Source organism: Crocodylus porosus, unplaced genomic scaffold (assembly GCF_001723895.1).
Source record: "Crocodylus porosus isolate Cpor-Errol unplaced genomic scaffold, CroPor_comp1, whole genome shotgun sequence".
Lineage (NCBI taxonomy): Eukaryota > Metazoa > Chordata > Crocodylia > Crocodylidae > Crocodylus > Crocodylus porosus.
This window is the reverse complement of record NW_017728947.1, coordinates 5,436,182-5,453,249: the sequence shown is the minus strand read 5'-3', so window position 1 is coordinate 5,453,249 and position 17,068 is coordinate 5,436,182. Positions and strand designations below refer to the sequence as shown.

The 17,068-nt window shown below is 47.9% G+C and overlaps 1 protein-coding gene across 2 annotated transcripts in view; it reads right to left on the bottom strand.

Annotated features, from left to right (window-relative positions):
* Positions 1-17,068, bottom strand: part of CD81 (CD81 molecule) — a 98,259-nt gene that overhangs the window by 24,219 nt on the left and 56,972 nt on the right. For both annotated transcript variants that reach the window (XM_019551524.1, XM_019551523.1), the window contains exon 3: positions 3,893-3,990. In XM_019551524.1, the coding sequence (XP_019407069.1) occupies positions 3,893-3,990 (98 nt within the window). The remainder of the gene's footprint in view (positions 1-3,892; positions 3,991-17,068) is intronic.

Here is a 17,068-nt window from a genome sequence, read left to right as displayed (position 1 = left end):
GGCCCTACCCCTTTCACCCTTTTTCTGTACCCTTTTGCCAACCACCTACATGATCAGGAAGAAGTAACAGAGAGGGTACTTGCTTCATCCTATCAACTCTAGGAATCCCCATATGACTGGAAAATAGCAAATATAGTGCCTAAATTTTTATAAAAGGTATAAAGAATGAATCAGGCAATTGCAGATCTGTTAGTCTGACACCAGTGGGTAAAATCTTAGAACAGGTGCCAAAGGAAAGAATGGTTACAGATGCGGAAGGAAATGGAAAATGGGACAAAACACTACATGGATTTATCAGAGAATAATTGTGTCAGACTAGTTTAATATCCTTCTATGACAAGATAATGGATTTCTTGAATAAGGGCAATGCAGTGGACATAATTTATCTAGATCTAAGCAAAGCTTTTGATACTGCGCCTCATGGGAAATTACTGGCCAAACTGAAAAGGACAGGGATTGATGCTGTAATTATGAGGTGGATACGGAATCAGTTGGCTCGAAGGGAGACTACAACAGATTATTTTGAAAGGAAAGTTACTGTACTTCTTGCATACCACATGTGCCTCCCCACAACTGAAATAAAAAGCACAAACCTCACTTTGCTAGGGCAGAATGAAAATTTATTTTCCCCAGAATCGTGGCTGAATGCTGACTGCAGGAACAGAGTACATTTTCAGCTTCACTGCTCAGCCTGGCTGCTCAATCAAAAGCTACTGTCAATTTGGCAGCAGCTGTGAAAGAGTTAAAAACTGTGGCTGTAATGGCATCCGTTACAGAGTCCCTAAGCAGGAATAACACCCCCCCCCCCAAGCTTAAGATGCACCCCTCGATTTTGGAGGGCTCATTTTTGTGGAAAAGGTGCAAGTGGTATGCAAGTAAATATGTATTTGATCACAACATCTAGTGATGTTAGAGCCTGTCCTGTTTAACCTTTTTATCAGCAACCTTGGAGTTAAAAGTGCCTTCAAAAAAATTTGCAGATGACACTAATGATGGTGCAAACTGCTTTGCAGAAGAGGACTGAATTATTATACAGGAGGATTGATATAATTTTGTGGAATGTAATATAAGAAATGGATTGAAGTTTAACAGTAAAAAGTGCAAAGTCATGCTATTATTAGGGTGCAGACAGGAGTGACAATTTTTTCCCTGATCTGGCCACAGAAAGCAGTTTATAGCTGCGACCAAACACAAGTGCATGGCTGCAAACAGCTTAAAAATGGCTGACTGGGTGAAAATCTGACCCCTGGTATGAAGGATCAGATAAAGATGTTACAAAATGTAGCATCTTTTGTCTTCTGTAACTTGTGTCTGCACAGCTCCCAGCCTGTTGCTCTGATGAAAGCCTGCAGACAGGTTCCCAAAGCAATGGCCAAGCTGTTCATCTGTGCTCCCTGTTTTCAGGATGGGAGGAGGGAAAGGGAGTAGAGGGAATTCAGTCTGTGGGTTTTTCAGCACCTCCTAGATGCTGAAGGTATACTGGAGCCACCCCCCACCCTCCCCAAGGCAGGGGCTCCAATTCACCTACCCCACCCTTCAGCACCAGGTGGGGAGCCCCAAGAATGAGCTCTCTCCACTGCCTTTCCCCCTCCCATTCTGAAAAGAGAGCACAGACAGACAGCCTGGCAATTGCTACGGGAATCTGGCTGTAGGCTTCCAGGCCCCAGCTAGATTCCCCTTTTCCTGGAACCAACAGTGAACTTCTGTTTGGTTTGGGGTAACGCTGTAACTCAGAATGCTTTGCACAAAGCTGCTGGAGTGCAGTAATTACCACTCTTCAGCAGACTTGATTGGAGTCTGCACCAACGCGCTGTAATTACAGAGTGTCAAAACAACCTCCCTCAATGCGTATAGGAGCCCCAGGATTTCAGCTATAATGAAGTGCCCAAGCCAGCTGTCCCTAGCCATTCCTCTTTGCAGGAGGAGAGCAGAAGGCATGGGTTTGAAGTGATGCTCTGGGGATTACTTGAGTTAGAGACTACCTGCGAACACAGAAAATTGCACTTGATGCATGAGGCCCCTTCTAGTCCAACATTTTTATGTTTATGCTGTGCTCTTATGAATTATGGACTACCAACTGTGTAAGTGGTAAGTCAGACACAATACTGCCTTTTTAATGGAGGTAAGGAGCTGAAAGCACAGACCACTGGAATACATTTGAAATAGGCTTCTTGTAAGGGTTGAGTGGGAAGTAAGCAAGTCAATAAGGGTGGGAATCCTTATTTAAATAGGTCTACCCTAAAACTACTACCCTTTCATTTTTAATTCCTTGCTTGTAGATTGTCATAAAACACCTCTCCTTTGGCCTAAGAGACTGAAGTCTAGCCTACTGCATTCAAGGATGGAACTCATTTTTAAGCCACTGGGGCTGCCCTGTTCCTGCTAAATGGAGGCCTTCCCTGTGCTTTTTTGAGGACATGCACAAATTAAGAGAGAGTACCTGGGGGTGGGCTCAAAGTAGAACTAGTTTCATTCCAGAATACAAAGAATGTCCCCCATACATCTCAAAGTGCACTGTGGAGTACTTCAGGAAATCCAGAGACACACTTAAGCATTGGAAATTCTCCAACTAGAGTCCATTACAGCACTGGACGGCATGCAGACTGAGACTTGGAAGTTCAAAGAAATTTGAGGTAGTTCCTGCTTTCCTCTCTTATTTTTCATTTTCTAACGGCATTGCAGATCTAGATTGCAGAAGTGCCAAAAGAATGGGCTGAATAGGTTAGGGAATAGTCTATTTGCAGATACAGGAAGCTGGACACCTAATTTTTTTTTTTTTTTTGGGAAGTGATTCAAAATAAATTTCCTCTCCAAGTATTAAGATTTGCTCATGTCAATCTCTTAAGAGATCTCCAATTTTTTTTTTCACTAGGACTGTACTATGAACCTTCCCCCCTTTGGTAGATGCATAAGGGAGTAAGTATAAAAGAAAGAAGTGGTAATGGCTTCCAATGCATCTAAAACACTTAGGCAAGGTTTAGACACTAAATCCTTACTGTGTTTCCATAGCTGACAGACAGGAAGAGGAAGGTCAGAGGGAAAGATGAGTGGAGACAAGAACACTTGATGGGCCTGGAGCTCCCTGTGCAGCATGTTCAAATGTGAAGAATAAAACCTGCCAAGAATCTGAGTCCTGGGCTCAAGCCAACAATACCTGTTGTATTTGAATAAAAGGATTTCCCAGCATTTACCCAACATCTGCACTACAGTACTGCTGGAAGGTCTACTGCTACTTTTCCTGCCTTGAGTTAGGTCACAGCTAGGTCACTCTTAAGCAAGCTGCATTATCCATAGTCATATGTCAAGTGGAGACCAATTTCCAGCATTCTGGAGGCTACTTTGATTGGGAGAAATAAATGCAGTCAGACAACTCATTCTAAAATGGATGGGGAATGAATATCCATGAAGCCTGCTACCTCCATCCTCCTATTCCACTGCTGGCTCCTGCTCCTTTCTTTAGGCCAGAGATTACAACAGTGGCTTGCTGGCATGTACCAGCAGCCTCAGCTTTCTGGTTGCTAGTGCAGAACTGCCCAGTACAAGCTCCAAGGGCAACTGGAGTGTAAGAAAGACTCTGCTGCCAAAAGTCACAGGGAATGTCTGTTCCAAAAGGCTAGGGAGTCAGGTAAGAGGTATTCAGGGAGAATATACTTGTGCTCAGATAACAAAATGAGTTCTATACCCTTTGAGGCAGTACTCAAAGGGTTAAATTCCCATCATCTTCACAGAAAATGAGGGCTTTCACTTGTTATATCCACATACCAGTACGGCAGTCTTCCTCTATATGGCACTTCCCTGAGCACCATTCAGTCCAGCTTTCAATGACTCTAACTTGGTTGAGCCTTGGGAAGATCTGCCTGGTGTCACATGGTGTTCAAAGTTTGTCTCTTACCGTTCCCAGAAGGCACTGCGACTCTTGAATAGCGCCATAGCATCCCAGGAACCCCACAAACATCATCACTGCACCAACAGCAATCAGGATGTAAATCCCTGAAAGGGAGACACACAGACAGGGCAAGCATGTTAATAAAGAACTCGCAGCTGAAATATTCTAGCCCTTGACCAGACAGCATGGCTTTTAGTGAGAATTAATTCCTGGGTTTGGATCTCTGTGACTTATGCATGGCAAAGGTAGGAGACAACATAATTCCAGTCTGTGCTATCCTAAACAGAGATGTAGTGCTCTCTCTACTAGAGGTGCATCAATACATCGGTCTGATAATGGATTGGCACTGATATAAAGAAAATTGACGGTATGAGAAATTGGCTTTTTTTTGCCTGCTGTGGCTGATAAATGACTCGTACATGCATGCAGCTGCAGTGCTGCACATAGGCAGTGAGGAGCACAGCTCGGCAGCTTGAGAGTTGCTTCCAGCTGGTAAGTCTGTTGTGGTGGAAGGGGAAGAAGAAGGGAAGAGGCATGGTGGGGGAGCAGATCGAGGCCCCCACGGTGAGGAAGAGAGTGGGGCTGGGGCAGGGGCAGGCACTGCCTAGATAGGGCAGGGCAGAGGGATGGAGCCACGGTTTGTCTGGGGAGTGCGGGAAGAAGGTGGCTCCTGCCTCTGTGCACACCCCAAGAGGGCATGTGCCCCAGATCCGTTTCAGGCAGGGCGGGCTGCCGCTGTAAGTTGGGGCCAAGACTGTACTGGACTCTTCCCAGTGAGGGGCTGGACTGCGCTGGGCTGCATTTGGGGTGGACGGCAGTGCTGGGATGGGGGGGTTGGGGAGGCTATAGTGAATTTTGGGCTGGCTGCAGCCCCCCCACAGCCTCCCTTCCCAGAGCTGCTGCCACCTGCCCCGAGCAAAGCCCCACCACTGGAAAGAGCCTGGTGCTGCCCTAGCCTGAGCCTGCAGCAGCATCCCATCCCGCCCTGCGTGATGGTCTCCCAGCCACCCCCACTCCCCGCGCCCCCTGGGGCTTCATCCTGTGATGCTCCGTGCCCTCGCTGGGAAGCCCCTGCCCCAGCCCCACTCCCTCCCTCACCACAAGGGCTTCAATCTGCACCCCCTCCACACCCCTTCCCTTCCACCACAACAGACTTACCAGTTGGACACTGCTCTTCAAGCTGCCAGGCTGTATATCAGAAATTGGATCGGTATCGGCCAATATGCCTCCTTAAAAATCAGCTATCAGTATCAGCCTCCCCCAAAAATCTCTATCGCTGCACCCCTACTCTCTCACATCTGGCTCTCTTCACTTTTATCAATACCTTACTTGCAAGAATACTGGAATTGCCTACACATAATAAAAACTGAGTCTGAGTTTAAATTTCCATTTCAAGCCACTCCTATTACCCCTCCCTTTAAGAATAAGATGTTACCTGCATGGATAAATGTTTAGTTTTTGTCGATGTGGGTAGCAGTTGTGTAACTAAGGTGGGGCAACCATGGCAGCTGCCCCTGACTTGTGGTGATAGAGGTGAAGGCACAGGAAAAAAAAACAAAACAACTGCCGTTTTTTCATCTGCACAAATTGTGTTAGCAGTGGCAACTGGAGGTTGCTGCTGCTCCGGGTGTAGCAGACATCTTGCTATGTTTGTGGTCATCATCCAGCCTCTAGTGTGTGGTGACCCTCAAAATCTGAATCTACTTGATCATTTTATTGTGGAAAAAATATATGCATCTCCATAAAGAACATGTCACAAAAAACATTTGAAGCTAGTAACTTGAAACTGGGCTTAGTTTTGTAGATTTTACTGAAACTGAAGACAAAGAAATGTGCCCAGAAGAAGCCACTGGAATCAAGTGCTTCAAATGAAGTAAACCTTTGGAAAAAAAAAAAAATCAAGAGCAATCAGAAGTCAGGAAAATACCCTAAAAAGCTTCCAGACAACTTTAACTTCTCAAACTAATGTAGCACTGTCAAGCACTTGTTGACTTTTAAGTATAGTCTGAGACCAAGAAATGGCCGAGGAGCTAGTTTTACCAAAATTCACAATGTTACATTTTCAAAATTTCAAATTCCCATTCAAAATTTCAAATTCAAATGTACAATCCAAAATTTACTTGTAAACATAAATGTAGATACATTTTGATAACAAATGTAATAATGAAACAGAGGAAAGATACAAATGACCAGACAGTATATCAAGCAGCTGATTAAATACTTATAAAGTGCACAGTTATTTAAATGCATGACAATTTTATTGATATCTGAAAGCAAATTAATCCTAACGTTTCTAAGTACTAAAGTTTTAAATAGCCTCTAGTAGGGAGCCAGCTTGTTAGGGAAAGGGACTTTTCACCCACGTTTTAAGAGTTCTTATTTTAGTTTGTCTACAAATAGGCTAGGCAGCAAGAACTGTAACTTCAAGGCAGAAGAGCAAATATTCTTAGGTGAATCCAGATTTTTACTATATAAGGGAGAAAAAAATAAGAGCATTCCTAACAGGTGCTACAGTGGATTACTTTTATTGGAATCACTTTGGGGAATGATGATTTGATTCTATTAACCAGCTGATTCCATTAAAAGGAGACCCCCCCCTTTTTTCTAAGAACACAGATATTCACCCCCCCACAGCCCCTCCAGCCCTACTGGTGCACCTCACCTCCCACCCACAGCCTCCTGGCCCCTGATCCCTGCCAGAGGGGGACCCCAGCTGCCAGGGCTATGGACCTGGGTCCACAGCCCCCTTCCCCCAGCAGGAGGCAGCAGTTGCTGCAGTGGAGTGGAGCCCGGCTCCACACCTGCTGCTGCTGCCTGCTGCAGGCTTGGGCATGGGGGGTGGGGTCAGCTCCCTGGTGCAGAGTGCACTCCCGGAGGGGAAGGGGGGGACCCGCACCCCCCAGACCCATGCACAGAGTCGTGGTAGGTGTGGGCAGTGGCACTGGGTCATGCCCCTCAAAGTTACTGCACCCATGGCCCCATCCCACTCCCTGCTGGGACCCAGCCCTATCCAACTCCCTCCCTCCCTATGGGGGCTCAACCCCTGCCCCCCATTTACCTGTGGGAGCTGCTCTCCAGACTGCCTGGAGCCATAAGCACGGCCCCAGGAAATGCATATGGGCTGGCCATAACACCTACACACACAGCGCCCTCTGCCTAACCGCCCTCCTCCCGCTCCCCTGCAGGCTGGAACTCTACCAGCCTGCAGAGAGCTCCTCAGGAAGCTGCAAAATCCCCAGGTTTCTCGGTAAAACAATTCCAAAAACCAAAAATCGTGATTCCAATAGGAGCAATTTTTACTTGCAATATGCAAATAGCTTTGGCTTTCCCATATTGATTCAAATAAGCAGCTGATTCTATTAACCAGCAATTCTATAAAGTGGAATCTACTGCACTAATTAATATTTTATGCCTAGTTCGTATCTCTAAGCTCTCTCATGTCAAATTAGCCTCACCTAACCACTAAATGACCTAGTGAGACATTTAACCTTTTTTTCCCCCCCATGTCACTTGCCTTAACATTTCTGAAGTGGTTCACACTTTGTGACTTCCTTCCGTCTGATAATTTCCTTCATCTCTTCTTCTCTTACCCAAACTTTGGTGAAGCAAATACTATTCTATATTGGCATTAAACAACGTAAGACCTATTATAGTCTACAACAGATGTGGCAAAATACGGCCTGATGATCAGTTGTATCTAGCCCTCTGCTGCCCCCTCAGCACTCAGAATGGGGCTGAGCCCTCCCCACTCATGCCCAGGGCAGCCCGTGCTGCACTCCCACTTACTCCCACTCCAGTTCCAGCTCCCAGCCACCTTTCACTCACTCCACCTACCTGGTGTGATAAGCATCCATTTATGGGTGGCTGAATGGTTGGAAGCAGGAGCCCTGCACGTTAAGGCAGAAGCCACCCAGCTGCGGCTCCCTGCTCCCCCCAACCTGCCCCACTTGGCTGGGCTTGTGGTGCCCAGCCCACGTCTCCATGCTACCTGCTGCCTAGAGCAGTGCAACAGGGGCAGCAGGAGGAAGAGGAGTCACTGGAGGTAGTGGGAGCCGAGCAGCAATGGGTCAACTGCAGCATTAGCAAGAACAGCTCCACTGGGAAGCTGTGCACGCTGGCTTGGGCTGGGGCTATTGGTGAGTGCTCCCATCCATAGCGTGGACTGCTATGGATGGGAGCAGTGGGGCTCAGCCCCATGCCGAGTGCTATGGGGGACAGATGCAGGGCAGATGGGATTGGGGGGGGGGATGGATTGCATCTACACTGCACCGTACCACTGCATGAACTGCCCAACTTCCCCCCACAACTTGCTCCCTGGGATCTAGTGCATGGGTAGCTTCCCAAACACATGCACACCTACCCCGCCCCCAAACACCCCCTCCCCAACACTATACAAGAGTAAGACTTTATTTTTGTAAACTGTATCCCTAAGTGTAAGCCAAGCACAAGGGATAGCCAATTCATTTCACTTTGTGGAACTCATTACCACAGGAGATTGCTGGGGTAGATAGCACAGCCAGGTTGAAAAGTGGACTAGATCAGTAGTCCACCTTTCCTCCCTTTGGGCTGGATGGACAGTGCCCCATCTACTCGGGGGGTGGCTCTCCCCAGGGTGTCCCAATCCGGCACCTGCAGCAGGCACAGTGGGTATCGTTCGGCCATGCAGAGGGAGGCAGAGGGCAGCCTGGTCCCAAACCAACCCTTTAGGGGAAGGGGGCATGGCTTAGCTCCACACTGGAAAGAGGGCATAGCTCACAGCACTACAGGCATGGCCCAGCCCCATGGAAGGGTAGGGGATATAGCCCAGTCCCAAACTCGCCCCGCTGGTGGGGGAGAAGATGGTGTGGCCTGGCCTTGATCTAGATACAGAGGGTGGAGTGTTACCTGGCCCTACAGGGAAAAGAGGGCATAACCCAACTTCAATGGGCTGTGTAGGTTTGGGAATGTGGGGCAGGGAGGATGGCTGATGGATCACTACTCCAGTGATTCTTAGCCAGGGTGCCATGGCATCCTGGGATGCCTCAGGATCTTTTCAAGGGTGTCACACTGCCATGTAATGTTAGCACTGTTATGTCTGCAAACATCATTCACAAGATCAACCCAGAGATGTCAAATAGAAATCTACAGCCGTGGTCTCTCAGAGTTCTTCACAACAGAAAAACTACTCCATTATTTTTCTATAGTCAAACAAAGAGCAAAAATAAAGAGTTGACCTTTTCCAAGGGGCGACTTGAGTTTATCAAGGCATTCTCGAGTCTCTCCAGGGTTGCCTTGAGTTAAAAAAAGGTTGAAAACCACTGCTCTAGAGACACCGTGTTCATGTGCTCTCCCTAAGGCATCGACTTCTGCTACTGTTGGAGACAAGGTACTGGGCTTGATGGACCATTGGTCTGACCCAGTATGGCACTTCATACATTTTTATATTTTTGTTTAAGAAACACCTGTACTCCTAAAACCAAATAAAGTTTAGACCAACAACAAAACCCAGCAGTAATCAGGCAATACAGCGTTCACCAACACAAACATGATTACTTATTACAATCTAGTAGAAGCAGTACTACAGGAGAGCCTTCAAAGCTTGAAATCGTTTAATAATGAGAAATTATCATTTCAACTGTAAACCATGCACTTAAGCCACAGCTGTTGCTATATCTAGGAGGAGGAAGCCAGCTGCAAAGGAAAAAGGCAGTAAGAGTCACAGGGAAGCAGCATGGACCAGGAATGATCCAACAGGATTTGCAGCTGGTGAACGACTTCCTTGCAGTAGCCGGTTGATAACTTTACAGAAAGGCAAACTTAACTGTAGGAGGAAACTATTTCGCTAAATGCACCCCCCCATCTTCCTGCAGCTTACATTCATCACGGACTCAGTTACACCACAGGAACTCAGTGTTTTGGGAACCATCACTGCCAACCTGGAGGGTTGAGGATGGGGTTTATAAATTCCTTGACAGAGATGTTGTCTTTTTGTTCAGCACATAGCACAGAAAGTCCTGCTCCGTGACTGGGGTTCATAGATATGATAAGGCACAGCACCTATGCTATTGCCTTTCCCGATGACCCAAGTAGCCCTACATCCCTCTGGCTCTATGCACACAGGATTTCTTAGAGGGGAACAAGGCCGTCAGGACGGATGTCTACACCACCTATGAAAACTTGTCTCTCTCTCAACCAGTCAGTCTGCTGGGCCCTGCTTGACCTCCAGAGAGAAAAATGAAAAACAGTGTTTATAAACAGTCAACTCCTTGAGAAGTCAAAAAGGGTCAAGAGCTCACCCCGGAAGGGTTGCCGAGAGGACAATAGTGACGGTTGTAAACTGGAAAGGAGGAACCAGGTGACAGCTTTGTGAACCTGTTGCTTTGCTTCAATTCAGGTATCACCTCAACTGCTGCAAGTCAATCTGTATAAGATCATAAATACTAGTTTAAGCAAAAAGCAAAAGCAAATTGGCAGGAGGCCAGGAAGAAAGGGAGAAGCAGTGGTTTGGGAGAAGGCAAAGAGATACAGGAAGGTGTTAGCACCTCCTTTCAAATGAAGACCATCTTTGGGCTGCCTGCCAAATTCCTCAAAGACACAGACTGGTGAAGGCTTTCAGAAATTGTGTAGCTGCTATTTCAATGAGTGGTAGGTTAGATTTTTATTTAGAGCAGATAACCAATTTAATATTTCAAAAAAGAAAAAAAATACACTGAACACCAGAAAACTGCTTCAGACTCAGTGTCAGATTGTCCCAGGTCATGCATTTTGTTCTCTCCTTTGGAGGTGTCATTTTACTTCCTTTGGGAACACAGCTGGGGAGGTCTTAACAAAAGGAATTTCTTCAAGACACAACAGCTGGCCCTCTATTAAGTTACAAGTCTCCTATCATCATCTCAGTAGACAAGAGAGGGAAATAAGGCTGCATGGTACTCCATGGGCTGTGGATATAAAGCAGCATGAGGTGATTCTAGCAGCAGCAGTAAAGTCATGGTTTTTCCCTCATTTAATAGTCCATTTGGGCTAGTGTGGTTAAGATACAGCAATTCCTATAGCTAGTGGTACAGAGGGATGATGTGGCTGGCAACTCAGTCACATGATGCTCCAGCCTGAAAGATTAGGTACCCATTTACAGCTGGGTCAACTGGAAGCAGCCTTTGGCACAAGTTCAGACCAGAGCTTGAACCCAAGTCTGCGGAGTCATGAAGGTTCACAACCTTCAGCTACTGCTTCCCAGCACACCTGGCCCAGAAAGGCCAGACTCATCATAAACAGTGTCTGGTCCAGAAGCAAATCCAGGTGTAGCATATAAAGTTGCAGGTAGTCCAGCTAATGAGGACTGGGAACATCACAGGCATGTGGCCTCAGCACACCTGGGATGGGATGCTCCAAGCATGTCCCACACACACCTGATCTTGTTCGCATACAACAATCCCAGAAATGCAGTAGTGAATGAACTCAAAGAGTGCTAATTTGTGGGTGCCTTGAATCTCTACCTTCAGTGTGCACTTCTAGACCTGGTGCAAATGAGCCTTGGACATGCCAAGGACACAACAGAGGTGCATAGCCCCCAGGATTCACTTCTTTATTTCTTCAATTAAATATGAAAGGTGACTCTGTTAGGCATCAAGATATGGGCAGCCAGGCCTGAGGGCCTACTAGAGATCAGTGTTATTGTGCCAGAAGGCCATAGCTTTAGAACCGGTGTCACAAAGCTTATGCCAAGGTCAGGGTTGGCAAGAAAAGTCCAAGAGCAGGGTGGATCAGGAGAGGAGCAACTTGCAGAAGCACAATCGAAAACCAGGGAGAGCTCTCAGTTTGCCTGGCGCAATTCTTATTTCTCTCCCTGCCCTTAAACAGGGAAAGCAGTTGGTCAGCTGTTGCTGGCCAGCCAACTGGGTAGTAGCAGCCAGGGAAAAGGAAGTCCTGTCCACCTCTCTATCCACCGGTACCTGTAGTAAGAGTCACAGACCCCAATAAGCTGTTACCCCAAGAGCCAGGTTCAAGGCTACGCTCTACACGTAAAGACTGAATGAGCAGTCAGGGAAATCTTCTGCCGATGGCTATCGAACTCTGGCACGACTGGGTGCTCTACACCATGCAAGTGTATGCTGTGGGGGCAACAGACCCCCAGATTTTCTTGGCTGTACTAGTAGCACACTGCCTTCCAGTCCTAGCATGCAGCTCCCTGCCCTGTGACACAGGTATGCCAGCTGTGCAGGAGGTGCGCAGCACCCCTGTCCCACCCCAGCCATGCGACAGCAGGCGAGGCAGCCACCAGGGCCCGCATGCCATACGTTAACTGTTCATGGACTCTGTGCTGGCCCTTTGTAGGCCCAGGCCATCAGCCAGACAGCCCTGTTGTACAGCATGAGAAGAAAACAATGGCGAAGAGGCTTGCAGTGTGGAAACCAGGAGGCAAAAAGAATAATGTAAACCCGAAGAGACCAGTGCAGCCCAGAAGACAGTAAAGAAGAGAGACACTACCTATTCCAGACACTACCTGTTCTAGGGTCCCACATACAGAGGCAAGTTTAAGATATTTCCTCAAGCTTCAGGGGTGGAGGGGAAAGGAAACCTTAGGAGCGATTAAACACAGCAACCTGCCATCAGATCAGGACAGGAGAGAGAAAAGATGATATTGTTGCATATGAACACAAGGGATAAAAGCTCTACCCACACCTGCTTTGTGGGGGCAGGAGAGAGAGAGATTTATGGCTTGCTTTAAATCACAATCCAATGCAATATGTTCCTCACAAAAAATGCAAAAGCGGAAGTAGGAGGAAAAGTTATTTTCCCCTTTTTTTGAGGAGTACAAAAAAGAAAAGGCCCCACAGTCCACCTCTTTCTCATGTTCTCATGAAGATAAAGGTGGCCAGGTCAGATACCAAACTCCTGGGCGTCTATCACTGAACAAGGGAGGAAGCAACCCCAGAGTAGGTTTTGAGGCCCTTGTCTTGCTGATGAATGGGGGTACATGTAAAAAGTTGCTTTCTCCACAGCTCTCTCAGATAAGGATAGCTAAGGCCAAGTGATTACGGGGCTCCTTATAGCATATCAATCATTGTCTCAAAATAGGGAGAGCGAGAACACGAGTAGGACTCCAGAGTCCACTTGTAATGCACTCTGGGTCTATTCCCTGGGGAGAGAAAAACCTGAACTGGATTTCAGTCACTTAAAGGAATCTGAATGCAACCCCACCCTATCAATTCACAACAGCAAGGGAAATAACAGGCTTCAGAGTAGCTGGATTTTCAGTACAACTCATCACACAGCCTGTATGGAGCTTCCTGTCTGAAATCCAGGGGAGGGAAGTTGTTCATCAAGAAAAGTGGAAATGGACAGTCAAGGGACAGAAAGGACTGTGATAACTGGCTTGCGCTCCGAAAGCAACAAAAGCCTGAAAGGCCTTTTGGTAACCGAGCCACTTTTCTCCTAAGGCAGGAACAAGTGGCCTTTATAGAGAAAGTCTTCCTTTGTCACGGAGGGCCAGAGCACTGGAGGCTACTGGAGGCAAACAGAGTGGGACTCTTCTCTGGAGTTTATTTAAAAATAAACAAACAAAATGTTTAATCAGACAATGGGCTCTTGTGCATTGAATGCTTCGCGCTCACCAAGTTAGCAGCATCCACCAGCTAGAAGAAATGTCAAACAGGAGTCACTCAGGCTCTCACATACTTTCCCATGCCGAATCCATTCAAGCTGTTGAAGGCCCTCCAGGGGAAAAGGGTTGGTCTAGCTCTCCAGACTAGGTGTCATACAGTCAGACCATTTCCTTTGCCTAGAGCAATGCAGCCTGATCTGGAAGGAACTGCCTTTCCCAAGGAAGGGGACCGACTCATTTTAGTTCTGTACCTTCCCTGGGGGAAAAATGATGATGATGACGAGAGACTGAGTCAGCCGGACCCCGCCCGGCCTATATATATGCACGCATGCACAGAGCGTTCATTCATTTTGAGTAGCACACTTAAAAAAATGAAACAAGACACTGCTGTTCTACTGAGATACCTACCATTTCCAGCAAAACCCCCTCTCATGCTTTGCATAGTCTTTCTTACTTAGAGGCTAGGCACCACATTTAAACATCAGAGAGAGAGAGAGAAGGAATTCTAATGCCTGGCTTCGCATGCAGGCCATGTTCTTTGAGCAGATGTGATCTCTTTTATTAGATCAGCTGAGCAGTCGGAAAAAAGTTCTTGGCAAGCTTTTGGGAGCAATCGCCCTTCTTTAGGTATAGGGAGTCTCTGCTGTTCTCATGGTTTCTCATACTTCACTTTGCCTCTGTGGGCTGTGACACATCATGGCCAGATTTTATTGTAGATAGCATGGCTCATCTAATGCTGCAATACCAAAACTGTTATAGTTCTATGCAAGCTATGTTTAGATCAGTTCCATGTGCCTTTCACACTGAACTTCTCTGTCTGTTTAGTTACAATTGCCCAGAAGGAATTATAAATTACTTTTAATGTTTAGGCCTCCCCCCTCCAAAAAAATTAGGGATGTTTAAAAACAACTAGACCCACAGTGCCCGTAACAGGTTTTTTTTTATTCAACTGAAGCACAATATACACCCCAGTGAAAAATAGCAAAGTTGTATTTGCAGCAACCACCGACGAACATCTTGTAACTATTTGCAGTTTCAACATATTCTCCCCTCCTGGATCCTGAAGCCACTCCTGGGGCATAATTCACAGATGTGGTAATGAGCACAATATAAATAAGCTGGATCGATTAGGATACCACAGTAGCCAGACTAATAGTGTGATCCCATATATCAAGGTTCACGTGCTGTAGTAGAATCTGGAAACTATCCAGCGCTTAGCACAATGAGACCCTGAGCTCTCAGGAAGCGGAGAAGAGGCAACTTCACACTCTCCACACTCCCAGCAGGCCGAAGGAGCTAAGCAGGCCCAGAGGAAGAAGCGTCAAGTGATCATCACAGGCAACTCCATCCTGAGAGGTACAGGGAGCCCCATCTGTCGCCAGGACCCCTCGACAGGTGAGGTCTACTGTCTACCTGGAGCAAAGATTCAGGACGTGAAGGGGATGATCCAGGCCATGATCCAGCCCACTGATGACTACCCCATGATCCTAAGCCACGTGGGAACTAATGATGCGGCCAGGAGAAGCCCGGATCACCTGATAGTGGACTACCACGCTCTGGAGGGTGTGCTGAAGGAGATAGGCGCGCAGGTGGTTTTCTCTTCTGTCCTACCAGCGAGTGGACGTGGAAGACGGCATGCAACGTACATCGCAGAGACCAACTGGCGGCTTCGGGAACAGTGTCTCGAGGCAGGCTTTGGCTTCCTCAACAGTGACCGGCATATCACAACAAGAGACATGGTCGGATGGGATGGGCTCCACCTTTCCCCTAACGGTAAGCGTGTTTTCTTCTAGGTTGGCAGATCTCCTCCAGCGGGCTTTAAACTAGGCACGTTGGGGGAACGGGAAGCCTTGGGTGGAGGAAGCCTCGGACTGCCAAACCAAGCAACACCCACAAGTACAGCCCAGCCTAGACCGACGAGCAGAATATATACGCAGGTAAGCAACAGGGGCCAGGGCAATGCTGAGAATAGGGGGCCAGTGCACACATCCTCAGGAGACCTCAAATGCCTCTGCACAAATGCTTGTAGTATGGGAAACAAGCAAGAGGAACTTACCCTCCTGCTAGTTGACACCAACCCAGACATAGTGGGGCTCACTGAAACGTGGTGGGACCCAACACATGACTGGGCAGTGAATGTCAAGGGCTATAGGCTGTACAGGAGGGACAGGACAGGAGGAATACGCATACTCACCAGGTAGCACAGAGTCAGAGGAGGGGCACACGGAAGTGCTTTGGGTTAGAATACGAGGCCGTTGAGGGGAAAGAGACGTAAAGGTGGGGGCCTACTACAGACCTCCCAACCAAGGGGAAGAGCTGGACCAGGAATTCTTAAGTCAGCTCACGGAGGTAGTTAGGTCAAAGGACGCGGTCACCATGAGTGACCTGAACTTTCCAGACATCTGCTGGGAAGAGCAGTCAGCCAGGTCTGACGTCTCACATAGGTTCCTAGCTAGAATGCAGGACCTCCATCTAACCCAGGAAGTGCACAGCCCCACCAGGGGAGACGCCTTGTTGGACTTGGTGCTGGCCACTGGCGATGACTTGATGAGGGGGCTGTGGGTGCTCGACCACCTGGGCGACAGCGATCATCACCTGCTGGAATTCACCATCCAGTGCAAGGTGGCAAAGGCCTGCAGCAAGGCAGCAGCAGCCCTAGATTTCAGGAGGGAGGACTTCAGTGAGCTAAGGATAACAGTCAGAGAAGCACTGAGGTTCAGGAGGGGAGGTGAGCCAGATGTCCAAGAAGAGTGGTCACTCCTTAAGGAGACGATCCTCCAAGCCTAAAGCGAAGTAATCCCAACATGGATCAAAGGGGGCAGGATGGCGCAAAAGCCCCCATGGCTCACCAAAAGCATCCGGGAATGTCTCCTAGCTAAAAGGGAGGCGCACACCCAATGAAAAGGAGGGGCCATCAGCAGGGAGGATTATACTGCGGTGGCTCGGGGATGCAGGGGGGCAGTCAGGAAGGCCAAGGCAGAGATGGAACTGGGACTAGCTTCCCGGATTAAGGACAAGTAGTCCTTTTTTTAAATACATAGGGGGCAAAAAGAAGGTTCCGGGTTATGTGGAGCCCCTGCAAGACACGTTAGGAAATTTGGTCGTCACACCAGACAACGAAGCCAACTTATTTAACGACTTCTTTGCCTCCATTTTCCTGAGCAGGGACCAGAACAACCACCCCCCCCTGGGCCCCCCTCATGCCCCAGGGGAGGCACACCTAGGCCAAAGGTTAGTGAGGAACTAGTTAGAGAACTTCTGGAGGGACTGGATGTATTTAAATCAGCTGGTCCAGACGATCTCCACCCCAGAGCGCTGAGGGAATTAACTGAGGTCATTGCAGGACCCCCGGCACGGCTTTACGAGCACTCATGGTGCTCTGGTGTGGTGCCAGAGGACTAGAAGAGGGCCAATGTGGTTCCCATCTTCGAAAAGGGGAAGAAGGAGGACCCAGGAAGCTGTAGGTCAGTTAGTCTTACCTCAATCCTGGGTAAGCTTTTTGAGAGAATTATTCTGGTACATGTCCACGAGGGGCCAGCAGGGGAGATTATGCTTAGGGGCAACCAACACGGGTTCATTAGAGGCAGATCCTGTCAGACCAA